We start from the raw sequence: 16,688 nt of genomic DNA on the forward strand, positions 1-16,688 counted from the left end.
TGTTTGGCAATGGCAACCACGCCGCCGACTCCGCATTGCTGGGCAATTGCGTACACGCTGCGTTGCACGCCGCCTCGCTTTGTAAGGAGACGGCGTTCACTTTCCTAGAGATACATTTCTTAGACGATTTTATAGAAAAAAATGCATTTTTAGCTATTACATCTTCATAGCATAGCTAGACAGTACATCTCTGTTGGAAAAGTACCCTAAAACATAGTAAGTGCCTAAGTAGCCTCTAAAAGTGTAACATTGACCTCTAAAACTATCAGTGCACCACACGGGATCCCGGTTGTTTGGCAATGGCAACCGCGGCGCCGTCTCCGCATTGCTGGGCAATTGCGTACACGCTGCGTTGCACGCCGCCTCGCTTTGTAAGGAGACGGCGTTCACTTTCCTACAGATACATTTCTTAGACGATTTTTTAGGAAAAAATGCATTTTTAGCTTTTACATCTTCATAGCATAGTTAGATAGCACATTTCTGTTGAAAAAGTACCCTAAAAGATAATAAGTGCCTAAGTAGCCTCTAAAAGTGTAACATTGACCTCTAAAGTTATCAGTGCACCACATGGGATCCCGGTTGTTTGGCAATGGTAACCACGCCGCCGTCCCGAGTCCGCATTGCTGGGCAATTGCGTACACGCTGCGTTGCACGCCGCCTCGCTTTGTAAGGAGACGGCGTTCACTTTCCTAGAGATACATTTCTTAGACGATTTTTATTATTTAGACATATTTATATTTTATAAAAAAAAATACTTTCCTTCTTCGGTTTTTCGAAAATTTCTCAGTAGTAGTACGGAGTCTGGTATTATGCTCGTGCCCGCAGTGTATGGCAATAGACTCACCCCCAATTGTTGCATGTTTTTTTTACAATGTCACGCCTTTTAGCCCCGAAGACTCATTACGGCACGCAATGCCGCTATGTAATGTACACTCACTTTTCACCATTTGTGTTATAAGTATTAGGGGGTGAGGTTATTGCCATATACTACACACAATCCAGACTCCATGCTAATACTGAAAGTTTTTCGAAAAACCGCAAAAAGCCCAGTAGTACTTTGCCCGACCTGAGAATCGAACCCGAGACCTCTTGTCCGGCAGTCGCACTTGCGACCATTCGACCAACGAGACAGGCTTTTAATGATATTTTTTTATATGATTGCTGAATATTTCCTAATCAGCAAAACCTATTGTGATATAAAGTTTAGCTATTACTTCAGCGTTTGGTGGTTGAGCGGCTGGCTGTGAAACATAGCACGAATTTTAGTCCTGCACGTACGGAACAATTATTATTTCTGCATTATTATAAACTTTTATTGCAGACGATTACAAATTTATTAACAGACGAAAGCGGTCTCACCTCACTGATTAATTTTTACAGACAACAAATGCTTGGAAATAGGTATTATAAAGAATCAAATAACTTATACGTAGTTATCAACAAAATATACATAATACAAGAATAAAGTACTTAAGTAATAAAGGCATAAGTTAACATACAAGCCACTTCAATCATTCAAACATTTTTGGATAAAATTCTGAAATAAATTCGTTCTCCACATTAAGTTAGCATGAACTTGCCTTATTGTCGGTACCACGGCAAATTGAGCAGCAAAGAGGTCGTGTAGGCACCCACTTGGATGAAAACAATCTTACCATCGTCACTCTTAACTCATGGCGATCGAATCAATTGCTTGTTTACTTATTAATAAATTGAAGATTCCGTTAATTTTAAGGTTTCTGTTAGTAATAGATTTTTGTGATTTTGTAGTTGGAATTAAGAAGAAGATTACAGTTTCTATGACAAATGTTTAACTTGTATTGGTATTTAAAAACATAGAAATATCATAATAATATTATGTACACTTCACACAATAAAATTACTTCGTGTTGGTGAGCAAAATAAAAAAAAATACCATAGTAGCTTCCTCCTCTATGCAAAGAGTAAAGACCGATTAGTACAGAATAAAAAAAAGAAAAAGATACCAACATCCCGCGAAACAAAAAGCTTACGGTTCCAGTTTTAAAAAATCATAAAAAACAAATTTCAAATTGGGAAGCGCGCGAAAACGAAAATTTTAAGCGCATCGATTGGCTGAAAATGGCCCGTGGTTACGTCCCATTGGTCAAAGATAATGTTTGTGTGACTAACAATTTTGTGCGGGGGAGATAAACCGAAACCCGACCGCAAATGTTGACAGAAGCTTACAAGTTACGGAACATACAAAAAGCTGTTCTAGACTAAAGATTCAGGGTATATTTTTGCGTGTTACTTTATTTAGAGTTGTATCAGAAATGACGAGTGTGGGATGAAAAGAGACGGAAAATTGGACTCGAAAGCCTTTTTGTCGGTTGCAGGAGGGAGATCGGTTATTTATTAAAGGGTTCCATTACATTCCTTAAAATGCAAGAAAAATTTTAAAACCTCATTTTATTATGACAGTTTTTCATTTTTTACCGACGAAAAAGTATTTGCAAAAAATGTTATTATTTTCATTTCTTTCACAAAATATATTCATTAGAAAGTGGTTATTGAATTGAAAACTTAATCTACTTGACTTTTATTTTAAAATATTTAAAACACAAACCACAGACTGTAATAAAAAGGAAAATCTAATGAAATACACCTGAAAAAAAATTGCCCACTGACAAACTCTTCAGACACAAATGAAACAAACAAAGTAAATTCAAATAACAATATTTATTATCGAAATACAGTATCTAAATATTCTACACTACAATTCATCTTCAACAAAATCCCTGCTCGTATGCCAATCAGAAGTGTCAAACTGCTCAAAGTTAAGATATCGACATAAATTAAACACATCATTAACATAACCAACCCCTTATTTCGTGAAATAATTTTATTATAATAGATAATTTAAAACTGGCCAAGTTCACCCCACCGCTGGTGGGGGCTAAATGAGGAATGGGCGGAGCGTGAATTAAAGCTACACAATATAAATCTGTGCGTCTCTTTCGCACAAATGAGCAATCCTAATAGCAGTAAGCGGCTTACAATGGGTGTTGACACTCTCTCGTATTGCTGTCCCTTTTTGACCCGGGCTTATGGCAATAGAGTCGTTTCAATGGCCCTTCATAGTTATAAAGGTATAGACAAGCACTGGAGGTCCACGTGAGATTTTGTAATCAGTGAATTGGCGCCTTTCGCAAGTAGAGGCGCAATGTCCGCGCGTTTGACAGTTTGACGTTTCGTTTGGCGGGAAATTTTACTTGTGTGTTGACAGACACGAGGCTGTGATAATCGCGATATACAGCCAGCATTAGTATTGTGAACTTTTTTTATAAATTATTTAGTGATGTTAGAAGCGGCCAGTTGAAGGTTGTTTTAGTTATTGCTAGTGCAATAACTTGGATTTTTTTTCGTAGGAAGTAATTTAAGGTAAGTTTATCTACACATAATTATTTACTTAGTACTTAAAAAATATACTATGACCAAAATCAAACATAAAATTGTATTTCTACTACCGAGTATCCGACACGATTTTTTTTCTATATGCTAAATTACATTAACATTTAAAAATAAATCTACATAGCTATTGTCTTAATAAAATAATGTAAACATAGTAAATAAAATAACTATAGGTACTTAGGTACATAAAAATATATAAAAAATGCTTTACTTTAAAATTTTACATTTGTAAATTACTGTAAGCAGCTTTTTTAATTACAATCTTGTATTGTTTAGTTAATCATTCCATGAACACGTATGGTTTCTGAAACAAAATAAATATTAAAATCACAAATGACCCATGACAACTAGGTATTATAACTAGGTATATATATCACATAAATAATTATTAAAAAACTACTGAAAGAAGTACTTGTATATTTAATTAGAAAATTAAACTCTAATTAGATGTTACTGTAATTAAAAAAGTAATAAAATATTATACTTGTGCGTGTACTGGCCACAATACATGTTTCAAACTATTATTTCTTAAACCAATGAAAACCAAAACAAAATGGATATCACTCAATTTTTAATACCAATTAGAGATAGTTAAAACATAATACTACATTGTCGATTGACCATTTAAAAAAATATTTTTAGATTAAAAAAAAAATAATCCTATCAGTTTAAACTGTACCTTTTCTACAAACTTTATTTTTAATATTGAAATGAATGAAAATTAGAATTTAAATCTAGTTTTCCACCTAGTTTTCCACCCGCTATTTCGCCGGTGTTTTCTAAATTACCTTATACATATATTGAGTATTACCATTTTCCAGCCTAATTACTATCTAATTTTTAATTAAAAAATCATACCCATTGCACTGCACTGCATTTTCTAAACGTCACGGATAGCCAAAAACGAATACACTTTCATATTTAAATAGTAATTTTCAATTAGACTAATATTAAGCACTTTTGAACGTCAAACCAAATGAAAAGTGCACTGTCTGTCAGTCATTTCTCTAGTAAAGTTGGTTCATTTCATTGTGCAGATTCTTATGGATGAGAACGAGCAAGAAACCCCGTGGTTACCTACTGTTTTTCATTCAATCAGTTTTACAGCGCCCCATCTAAACCTTAAATGATGTTAATATCACTTTTCATACTTCTTCATCTGTCGTCGGTCAGTCATGAGTTGAATAATAACAAGCGAAACCGACGGCTTTGCCGGAATCACAAAACTACATCCCAGATGCCATAAGAGACCGTCAGAAAGTAAAGTGAACCGAATACCAATTGATTAACATCAATGTCTTCAGACGAATTTAGGTAAATCTTGTTTTAACCCGATTGTAACCTAACTACAACCCACTAACTGCGATCCCTAAACGAGCTGCCAAACAAGAGGATTATGACAAACCCCCTTTTAAAGAGAAAGACATTTTCTTCTTCATATTGCGGTTGATGATCATGATGATGACAGCTCAACTAGTCCAAAACCTCGAATTTATGATTAAAACGTGCTCCATCGTTAGCCGCATCATCCCTTACCATCAGGCGCGATAGTGGACAAACGCCTATCCATTACCAATGAAAAGAAACTATTAACTTGACTAGAAAATCTACGGCACTGCTACGGTCTACTGCCCAACTTATTCTCCAATAATACATGGGATTGTTGTCCCCTCTAATCATAGGAGTGAAGAAACACCTGCATCTATGTTTTTGCAAACACATGACCCCTATATACTTTGCGTTCGTGTAGGTATATCTTTTTAGAATTCGACTGATGTAACTAAAATTAGGAGACCTACTTAACAAACGAGTAGCAGCGCGACAATAGCGGAATGCTACTCATGAATATGAGCCTCTAGCATTGCTTGAAACTAGTTGAGTTCCTCGTCAAACAGTTACGTGAGTAAGCCGATAACATAATAAATAATTGATCTACTTTAAGCTACAGCAATATTTGGACAAAAACAATTTTACTTACACGTAGTCTAGTATGCGTTGTCCCTGTGGGTTTAGTTGCTGCCTCTGTTGTTACCGTTGTGCTGCTAACAACTTTTTCAGTTGTGACATCCACTATTGACTCAGTACTGGTTAGCTTTGCTGTAGATTCAGTGTAGTCAACAGTAGCATCTATGTCCTTATTTTTAGTTGTTTCTGGTCTTGTAGTATCAATTTCAGGTACTGTCGCTGTTGTTTCATTCGCAATTGCCGTATTACTACGTACAACTGCTTCAGTTGTGATATTTACCCTTGGGTCGGTACTGGTTAGCGTTGCTGTAGATTCAGTGTATTTAACAGTAGCGTCTATGTCCGTATTTTTTGTTGTTTCTGCTCTTGTGGCAGCAACTTCGGGTACTGTCTCAGTTGTTTCTTTTATCATTTCATTCGCATTTACTTTAGTGCTACTAACAACTGCTTCAGTTGTATCATCTGTCGTTGGGTCTGTACTGATTAGCATTGCTGTTGATTTAGGGTAATTAACAGTAGCGTCTGTATCTGTATTTTCTATTGTTTCTGTACTATTTGTAATTATGTTAGTGCTAACTTCTTCTATCATTTTATTTTCTACAGGTATAGTTCTAGTCGGTTTTGTTGTTGTAACCTTTCGTTTTATTGCTTTGTTACTTGCAAGATGTAATTTTGATAAAATATTTGACTTTGCAGCTTTATTTTTGTGTGTAGGAAGACTCTTTCTTTTAGCTGTACGTTGAACTTTTTTGGCAATTTTGAAGTCAGGTATAGTTCTATTCCTTGCGTGTTTTTCTGTATTTTTGTGTCTTGAAGAAGTATTCCTTAATATTGCTTGTGGTTTGGTTTTATGTAATGCAGGCGTCACCATTAATTCATCAGTAGCTTTTGTATTTGTATCGTCGGTATCACGTTCTATTTGGTAATCAATAGCATCAATAACGTCTTGGTGTAATTTGTCCATTACTTGGTGGATATTTCCATTTATGGATGAAGGCAAAGGTGTGTGTGATTTAAAATATTTGTTAGCCTGTATTAGATCAATTGTATCTTTACTAAATTTCTTCTTTTGCTGTTCAATTCGGCTAACCACCAATTTCTGAAATTCTTCTCTAGAAATAAAGGCATTGGGCATATGGCTTTCTACGGGATTATTTATATACACGACTGGGTTACCCCATGGGGCCTTTGATTCAATTCTAAGATTATGTGTTTTCCAACCGTTTACTTCTTTTAATTTTTCTACATGTAACGTATAGTGGTTGTGGTTTGTGAAAAATCTTCGAGTAACATAAGTTTTCTCTGAAATAAATAAATAATATTGAAATTAGTACCTGTATAAATATTTCTATGTTAACTAACTGAATCTTCTCCATAGTTTTGAAAGTTAGTACACAGAATCTAATTTCCTCAACTGAGTAAATTTCAAGAGCCTTGTAAACCCGCTAGGTAGTCCGCAGCTCCAGATCAGGTATAAGCCCTGCTGGGTGTTGCTGGGTATCTATGGTTCAATGCTACGCTAGTTTTATTAACGACTGGGGACGTGACAATTAATAATTGAATGATCGGCGCGGCGCAGTCTATAGTTTAGTTTTAGTCTGGTAATATCTAGTCTGTTATTGTATTGTCATTATTAAATTGTCTATCGTTGATTTCATCATTGCTGATTTTTATTAGAAAATTATTTATGTAGTCATATATTGGCATTAGTGACCTTCTAGTGGCACTCCGTCGCAAGAAATAGCATATTATATGGTAACCTTGTATAAACGAATGACTGATTTTCCTACTCTAAACTCTTTGGGCTGATTTTTCAATCAACAGATAATTCTTAACTATAGAATAAAATTGACATTTGACAGTTTTTGGTATGGTTTAAGCTTATCAGCACCTTTAGAGGGCAGCAGGAATTATTTTGCTTCCCAAATTTCCCAATCTCCAATTCCTCAACAACCTTAAAATACCGGTAACGCACTTGTAACGCCTCTGGTGTTGCGGGTGTTCATGGGCAGGCGATTGCTTACCATCAGGTGATCCAGCTGCTCGTATACTGGCTTATACCATGAAAAGGGCTCCTCCCTGTGTACATATCTGTTCGAATGCCGTCACCACACTAGTATTCGCTATCCATAACATATCAAAAAAAGAAATAACTTCCTTACCATTCTCATAAGCATCCTTATACAATAAATACAGCTCGTTAATCATAGGTACAAAAAGATTGTCTTTCAAAATATCCTGACCGTTCACTTCACATTTATATAAAAGTATACACTGAGTAAATAACATTAGTAAGTATTTGACCATTTTTATCAAATATATTTCACTACACTACTATCAAAAAGTATGTTAACGTTGCTTTCTATCGCAAGTGAACGTTCCGTCTGTAGAGTTATATGTTCCTTGGCTCGGTCCAATGAAATTTAATTATCGATAAAGTACGAATATACCGATTTACACTTAAATTATGGATTTTATCGTTTAAATTTCGTGTTATCTTAAGTCAAGAACAAGTTCAGATCAATGTTATACATTGAGCTGTTAAAATTAATGTCATGTGCCCTGTAGAGCTAATGCCCGATCTGGAGCTGCGGACGTTACGGGTTACCGGGGCTCCGGCTCATAGCTGGAGTAGGAACGGGGTCATTTTTAGTCAGTAAAGTCTGACACTCCCTCTTCACCCAAGGTGGGAGAAGTCAATTGCTGGTTTTTCAACCTCAAAAAAATGCTAGAATTTTTTTGTCATTACCTACTATATCTAGCTTTGTAATTAGTGATGAAAGTATATATAAGTACATTTTTCTTTGATAATCTGGGCACATTGACTGACCGAATAAAAAAAACATTGTATGGTAAAAATTTAATGGTATTTCTCTAAGATACGTTTATACGTGTATGTGTTATTATTAGACAATAGTTTGTAGGATATAAAAATTATCACCAGAAATAATATTGGGAACATGGGTACTACTTGTTACTAGTAGCACTAGTTCAAAATGAGATTTGTTAGTCCCAATTAATACTTATAAAAATAAATGAATATGTAAAGACCAAGAAAATTAAGTCGGTTGGATGATTTACAAACAAACACAATACAATATATTATTTTAGTTTAGAGAATTTAGATAATGAAATAATGTGAAACGTAAATCTTACTAATATTATAAATGTGAATGTTTGTTACTCAATCACGTCAAAACGGTGGAAGGGATTGGAATGAAATTTGGAACTGGGGTAGATTATGGTCTGGAATAACACATAAGACACTTTGTATCCCTCAGGACCGCGACTAAATGCCGCTGGTAGAAGCTAGTTCATTGTATCACATGAATTGAAAATATATACTTAAATGCTCATTACGCTTTACTTACTTAACCAATCTTTTTGAAATATTGCATACATGTAGTACATTATATCTACATAGTTTAGAATAAGGAGAAAACCATTGCCGCGAGTGAAACTGAATTTCATATAAAAACAAATGTTTGTTGTCCACGACCAACCACAGTTGTTAGACAGTTGTATGAGTAGGTAGTAGCAATCAATTTACAAATACCACTACATATATACCTCTCCCCATTTCCTCATAATCTTCACGCTTCGTGGGAGGATCTCTACTGTCTGTGGGTTCGTTACTGGCTCATAGGATGCGGTGGGATGCGGTACCCACAACCCTCGTGGTAATCTCTTAATCTTACTACACCCATGGGAACTAGAGGGTGGTGCGAAGCTGTGGTTGTTTGTACAAAGTGTCATGGTACTTATTTTCTTGTGATACTAATGTTTTGGGTAGTGATTTTAATAGGCTTTCGTTGTTTAGCTTAGCTAGTGATACGAATTAGCTTTAAACCACCCTCTACGTACAAAAAAAAAAAACAAGGGAATCTGTCTAAACTTGACAACGACTTGACAAACATGTTTATTTTACACATATTTGCCGTAATTACAACCTCCTATACCAAAAACCATCGGTGGAAATTAAGAACCAATTAGAAAAACATAGGTTTCAATAAATGATATGAAATGATGCAATAGTCAAAGTATTTATTTGTGAAATATAGGGTACATTATATGTATGTAGTAGGGTAGGTTGCTATACATGAAGAGATCCTGCTAAGTTTTGCTTTGGAAAGCGTACAAAATTTTACAATGTGTCAAAAAAAATCTGGAGGATATAATCTGCTATCACTTATATATGACTGCACGATTGGTGCGGTGGCTGGGCAAAAGGCTGCCGCACAAATTGTTGTTTCGGGTCTGGGTGTCATGCATGAGTATGTGAATAAAATTTGTATGTTTGTAAACGCACTCACGACACAGGAGAAAATCCTAGTGTAGGTTGCCCTACACTAGGATTTCTTTTGTCGTTTTTTTTTAGGTATATAAATAAATGTGTCGTTGCCTCCCAGGTCGCCACCATAGAAGAATACGGGGTGTACACGATGCTGCCCGCGCAGCAGCTGCCTCCCATCAGCCCGTGGCCCCCCGACGGCAACCTGCTCGACAGGATGGACGACTTGGCGCACAAAGGTAAAGGTAATGGTGAATATATACCATTTTATTACAACCTTATAGTCTTAAGATAACATATAAAAGAGAGAAAGAAGGCCCTGTAGTTTTTAAATGATGAAAATGTAGTAGAATTGTATACGGGCTTGAACAGATCTCAAAATGAAACTATTATTTTATTATAACTTTCGTGAGACATACTAAATTAATTATTATGTTATCGGCTTACTCACGTAACTGTCACGCAACACACACACGCGTCACTCGCCGCGTCGTGTGTTGCGGAATTTTGCTCATGAATATGAGCCTCTAGCATGGCTTGAAACTAATCGAGTTCGTCGTTAAACTGTTACTTGAGTAAGCTGATAACATAATAATTAAAATCCGTCTTTTTAAACACGCTGTGATCTCCTAAAGCTGTTCTAAGAATAAATAAAATGTTATTATAACTTTAACCCATTTATAGTCCAAAGTATTTATCTAAGCATATCGATGGTTGAAAGGCTAATATTAATCTAAGCGACATATTTTTGCAATATTAATTTATATACGTAATCGAAATCACCGATTTTTTCTCCATCAATTGATGTATAGAACTCAAAAATATCTCTTACCGCCTTACTCGGAGTTATTTAATGGCTAAACCCAGTCCTTAGCAATTGTTTTCAAAACAAAATCGTTGCTAAGGAATAGTTTAAGTAAGTCATTATTAAACGTCTCTGAGTGCGGCAATTAGATCAATTAGCCTCACAACCGTCGATGTGATATTCCACTTTTATTTATTCCACTATTCCACTTAATATACTATCCCTTCCTGAGTCTCCAAAACGACTAAGATAATCTTTAAGATACAGACAATAGTAAAGTAATCAGTAGCAAACTAGAATATGCTAGAACAAGTAGAGAGTAGTTATAAAATGAAGGGTTGAAGAAGTGATCACGTGATTCAAGACGCGTGATTAATTGGAGTAAGCAGTGGTATGGTGCGGCAGGTCACAGCGGTGTTAACCAGCTCGGCGGGGTGTTTGTAGGAGGGAGGCCGCTGCCTGACTCCACGCGCCAGAAGATCGTGGAGCTGGCGCACTCGGGCGCGCGGCCCTGCGACATCAGCCGCATCCTGCAGGTCTCCAACGGCTGCGTCTCCAAGATCCTCGGCAGGTCTGTATAGCCTTTTCAGTTTTGATAATTCTTTGTCTAGACTACTCCTTAAATTTTTTTGGTATAAGTTTTGTGTTGCAATATGATTTGACATGAAGCAACTACCATCTCTCTTTTTCGTTGAAGCACCAGAAATGACTTAAATTACTTTTTGGCTTTTATAAAACCAACTATGTATTCAAAAGGTTCCTTCACGATAAAATAAATCAACAAAAGAAAATTAAACTTGTAAACATATATGTAAGTAAAATACAATACACATCTTCGCGTTACTATAAATTTTATTTTATCCTTTAACTTAAATATTTAGGTATTTCAATTATGTGGAAGCCAATAATTTATTTCAATAGACCACTTCAAGGTACCTATCTAAATAATTTATAAAAAAAAAACATTTCCTATTGCATTATTATAATTAAAAACTATCAACAACATAAAAGAAATAATATTTAAATTAAGAATCGGGTTGTAACCGCAAAATCCACAGAGTAAAAAAATGACGTGACTAGATAAAACGCTGGGCTACTCATGTTACTGGCTTGTCAACAGTCTGTGCTTGTCACCTTGTAGACAACCAGTCTATGTTGGACTATGACGGCTAGTAGAAAAAAATACTAAAAATGTAATATATTTTGTCTGTACTTTTGCTGATTTACCTCTATTCTGAAACTTTTATTATAAATTTCGTGAGATATAGTAAATTAAATGCTATATGATATGAGCCCCTAGCTTGAAACTAGTTGAGTTTCTCGTCAAACAGTTACGCGAGTAAGCCCGTAAAATAATCAATTTATTTTGTATATCTCACGAAAGTTATAATAAAAGTTTAGCATAATACTAAAAAAATACTGTAACCTAAATAAAATGGTTATAAATGTTAATTTACTGTAACTAAACAATTCCTACATTGAAATTCGTTTTACAAATTCTTATTTTATAATTACAACAGATTGCCAAAAAAGTCAAAGTCAAATAAATTTATTCCAATATAACCATAAACAGTGTAATTTTAAAACGTCAACAAATAGTAGTCTTTCAGTGTGTCCTTTAATGAAGCTGATACCAAAACTACTCACGAACCATTTACTTGACAAAAAAATTGAAAATAATAGATAAAGAGTAACCTCCAACAATGACACTCAGGTGTACATAGATCAGTTCTTTCCTTACTAGTTGCGGTTAACGGCTAGCGACCGGCAACTATGGCTGCGGTCGCGACCAGTTGCTAGAGGTGTACCTTACTGCATACCTCACATAGTTTCGTTTGTTTGTTTAGTTATGGCTGCGGTCAAACGCTTAGCTGAAAAAGTGGGGTTACGCTCTATTTAATTGGTTGAATATTGACACTTAACGCCGTACTTAGAGTCATTTAAGCCTTACTTTCATCAGAAAACTAAACTTGAAGGCAAATAATGTAGGTGACCTAGGTGGCAGTTAACGTATTATGACTGACCTGACCCAGTCCTTAGCAATTTTTTTCAGAAAAATATCGTTATTATGGAATAGTTTAAGGAATAATTAAATGTCTATGAGTATGGTTAGATAATTGAAGGTTTTGCGGAGTCACCGGAATACCGGATAAAAGCAGGAGAAGGAACGGGGTGGTTTTTAATCAGTAAGAGTGTGACACTCCCTCCTGCCTCACCCAAGGCGGGAGCAGTTATGGGATGATTTTCCCCACTAAAAAAAAGTTTTTGGGAAATCTTTTGGAGTAATTAGTGCCTATGCCTTTTGGGTTATTATTAAAATGATATAAACAACAAAAGCAATAATTTCTTGTCATTTGCTTGCTTTTGTGTTACCATCACTCAGGCTAAGCAATAACTACGGTAACAGTTCTCTATCATATAGACCAAGGGTTTTAATAACCTAATAATCTTTCTGATTGTTACCTGCTGTGGTTAAATAAAATCCTGAGCTTTCAGCCAAAAAAATGCACTAAAAGTAAAAACCTAAATGACACTATATTTCCTCATTCAAAAAACAAAATTAAAAAGTCTCCATTACCTCAGTATACGAGTAAAACAGACGACAGCTGGCTGGCAGGCAAAGCGAATAAAAAGTGCACTTACCTGGCATCGAACCTGACACCGGCCACTGGGAACTTGATACCGGTGACGGCAGTCTGCTCGTCCCCTGGTGAAGGGGAACCAGGATAGTGTTTTGTCACACTTTCTACCTTAAATCTAGATTAAAGTGGTATTTCTAGACTGATTAAAATGTTAAAACCTAACTTTACGGCTTGCTATTTCATAATGGCATTTTTTAGGCAAAGGCGACTGTGACTCACAGTTGATATTTATTTAAATTAATTAATATTTAATTCAGAAAATAGTCAGAATGAACGCAAATTTACTAACGCCTGCACAAAATCGTTACTAAGGAATAGTTTAAGGAATCATTCAATGTCTCTAAGATCTTAATAGTACGGCAGTAAAAGACCTACAAAATCAGACCCCGTGTCATTATTTCTTAAATTAAAATCATTTTCATCACCCACCAAAATGTATTGTGAAATATATAGCCAAAAACACAGAACTTAAAACGGGATATGTACCATGTTTATTAGTTTTTAACACATTGAACGCCGTGGTGGTCACCGGTGACCGACGTTAGCGGATGATTTGCCTTCAACAGTTTTCTATTGGCAGTCAAAGACTTAAGTTCTAATGATATTGATCCGGAGCTGCGGACTACCTAGCGGGTTTACCGGGGCTCCGGCTCGAAAAACAGGAGAAGGAACGGGGTAGTTTTTAGTCAGTAAGAATCTGACACTCCCTCTCGCCTCGCCCAATGCGGGAGAAGTCATAGGATGATTAACCCCCTCAAAAAAAAAGCGACCATGTCAGTTTAAAAACTTATACAAACACGTTACTTAACTTATTCTACATCCACAGGTATTACGAGACGGGGTCTATTAGGCCTCGTGCGATTGGGGGCTCCAAGCCTCGTGTCGCCACCGCTGAGGTGGTCAGCAAGATAGCGCAGTACAAGAGGGAATGCCCTTCCATCTTCGCGTGGGAGATCAGGGATCGCCTGCTCAGCGAAGGAGTCTGCACCTCGGATAATATACCTAGTGTAAGTGATCTTTTTTTATTACTTCTTGATGCTTTACAGTGGTGGAAGATGTTTTTCATTTTTTCTAGTAGTTTCGGATTCAATTTAATGTGAACATTAACACAAACAAACAAATATTTCCTCCTTATCAAAACAGAAGACATAAATAAACTAAATAATGTTCCGAAAGATCAGCATCTCGTCAGTCCCTTTATCTAGAGTCTAGACACTCCAATTTTATTTATGAGTCTGTTTGTAATATTGGAATAACCGATATATCATCAATAAATAAAATTGGAATGTCTGTTTGTAAAATCATATGAATATACTTACATTTTTTACAATTATTGTCTGTCTGTCTCTAATTGTTGCGTGACAAAGACTTAGAATGTGAATATTACGAGTTGTAATCAATATAATTAAAACTCAATCATTAGAGTTTAAGTTTAGCGCCATAATGGCGTCCAACCTTAAACCCAAGACAAGAGCACAATCTACCAAATATCGAGCTACACTTTACCGAAACGCCTTTCAGAAAGTATGAAAAATACGAAAGGGCGCCTCGTAAAATACAATAGGGTACTGCACACCCCACAGCTATACGGGCTCAGTATACAGGATGCTATAACGCCTTATCTTTCCTTGGCACTATACAGGACTCCCCTTTCTAACCCCCCCCCCCACGCCGCTTCTGCCGCCCCACCACTTGGCGGCAAAACAATATGACGTTATAACTTTTTTTTTCTTCATTTTTTCCCTTTTTTGAATACGGGGCGCTCAGCTCCCTTCTGTGTCATCCTTTAGACGTCGATACGTCTTCCTTTATATAGGCTGTTCTTTGCAGTATACAGGGATTTTATTAAAAAAACAATGTAGGCAAGGTTTTTTACTAATATATTTATGTTTAACGAAAGAATTTTAAAGGAATGCGTTTAATTAAATGTTACTGTTACAAGATTACGTATTGGCACTGACTTAGAGCAACAGATGCTAACGCAATGAATAAATTGGTGTCGCACTTCTATTTGCAACTAAGATGTCCTCTGTAATCCATGGCCACGCATAAACTCATAGATACATTAGCATTATTCAACACTAAGTCTTTACATCTTCTTTTCACTTTATAGTCTACTTTTATCAACTTAATGTCAAGAACGAATGCTGCTATGAATGCTAACCAGCCATTTACCTAACTCTTTCGTAGTTATAAAAAAGCTACAAAAACATAAAGACGCTATAAAAGTTAACGTAGCGCAAAAGATACAGTAATAACACCGAGAATCTCGAAAATTACGTCGACATTTTACGACCTGTACCGCTGATCATTTACACAACACCCTTTAGCAACAAATGTTCGCCCTCTCGAATACTTAACATAAATTAATTAAGATATTCGCACAATCATCCTGTTGGTGACGGTTTTAAGAAAAAATGAAAGCACATTAAGTACTCTCACCGAGGAATATCGAGAAAAACATAAAAACCGAAACAGAGGGAAAAACGTGAGACGGAAATACACATTTTTAATGAGTGCGAAAGAGTTGGCGTGCTATCTCTTTTTTCCACCGTCTAAAAGGGGGAAGACGGGGCGATTTTGACACGACATGAATAAAGAAAATATGAAGGCTTTTGTTGCCGTAAAAATTCCAGTACAGGGGATAAAGTCTTTAAGTTATCAGAGGGTACCGTTAAGGATCGTAGATATAAATTTATAGACAGGTAGGCATAATATTGGAGTGGGGGCGTCTGATGTCTTCGTATTTATCGAATATCGGGTTATATTGTGTTTACGTGGATTGTTTAAGAGGTGCTTAAGCGCTGAATATATTACCGTCACGAGATCGATCCGGTGGCGAGACGCGTCCTGTTTTATTAACTCCGACGAGAAAGGTGAACGGTGTTTTATTAATATTCTAGTTCATTATAACTTTCAGTGCCGGAGAGCGATCGATACGGAAAAATGTTCGCATTTATAATAAAGAGCTTAAGCAAACAAAAGCTCCGTAAATATCGCTAAGTCTTTACAGTAACGACCCTCAACTAAAAATGTAACTAAACCTTGTTAGCTATTCATACAACTATTAGTAGAGGTTGTTGTTTAAAAGTGAATCGTATAGTTAAATGATTAAAGTTCATTTTTATTTATGATGGTAAAAATATGTGGTGAGAGGGTCAATTGTCGTCCCAGGGTCATATCGCGTTGGAACATGCGTTCCCGTAGCAAATCACTTCCGGGCCACTAAATTCAGGCCAAATTAATGCATTTAGCACGCTCCCCGGCCCTTCAACTGGGAATGACAACTTTATTTCATTGTATCGCGATATTTTCTTGTCACTTTAACATCAGTGCCGGGGACATTGTGATTTTTTGCTGTTAATGTCGACTTTTGGTTAAATGAATCATATTTCATATAAATTGGCGTTGTGTTGAAATAATTTTGAATTTAGTCTAACATTGGAAAATTAATTTAATTTTAAATTTCATCTTTTGCAATATTATTCTGTTAACTATTCCGATGTGCTTCGTATAACTTAATTACTTTTATAGGTTACAAATAACAGATTAC

At 35.9% G+C, this 16,688-nt stretch overlaps 1 protein-coding gene across 4 annotated transcripts in view; it reads left to right on the top strand.

Moving 5' to 3' along the window:
• The first annotated feature begins 2,693 nt into the window (after nucleotides 1-2,693).
• LOC118271380 (paired box protein Pax-6) overlaps nucleotides 2,694-16,688 on the top strand; it is a 53,241-nt gene continuing 39,246 nt past the window's right edge. For 2 of the 4 annotated variants that reach the window (XM_035587460.2, XM_050695897.1), the window contains exons 1-4: nucleotides 2,694-3,402; nucleotides 9,807-9,927; nucleotides 10,899-11,064; nucleotides 13,962-14,142. In XM_035587460.2, the coding sequence (XP_035443353.1) occupies nucleotides 9,840-9,927; nucleotides 10,899-11,064; nucleotides 13,962-14,142 (435 nt within the window). In that variant the 5' untranslated portion in view covers nucleotides 2,694-3,402; nucleotides 9,807-9,839. Of the gene's footprint in view, nucleotides 3,403-9,806; nucleotides 9,934-10,898; nucleotides 11,065-13,961; nucleotides 14,143-16,688 lie in introns of all 4 variants that reach the window. The other 2 variants (XM_035587464.2, XM_035587465.2) reach the window with 2 other exon arrangements.

The sequence above is a fragment of the Spodoptera frugiperda genome, chromosome 9 (assembly GCF_023101765.2).
Source record: "Spodoptera frugiperda isolate SF20-4 chromosome 9, AGI-APGP_CSIRO_Sfru_2.0, whole genome shotgun sequence".
NCBI classification, from domain to species: domain Eukaryota; kingdom Metazoa; phylum Arthropoda; class Insecta; order Lepidoptera; family Noctuidae; genus Spodoptera; species Spodoptera frugiperda.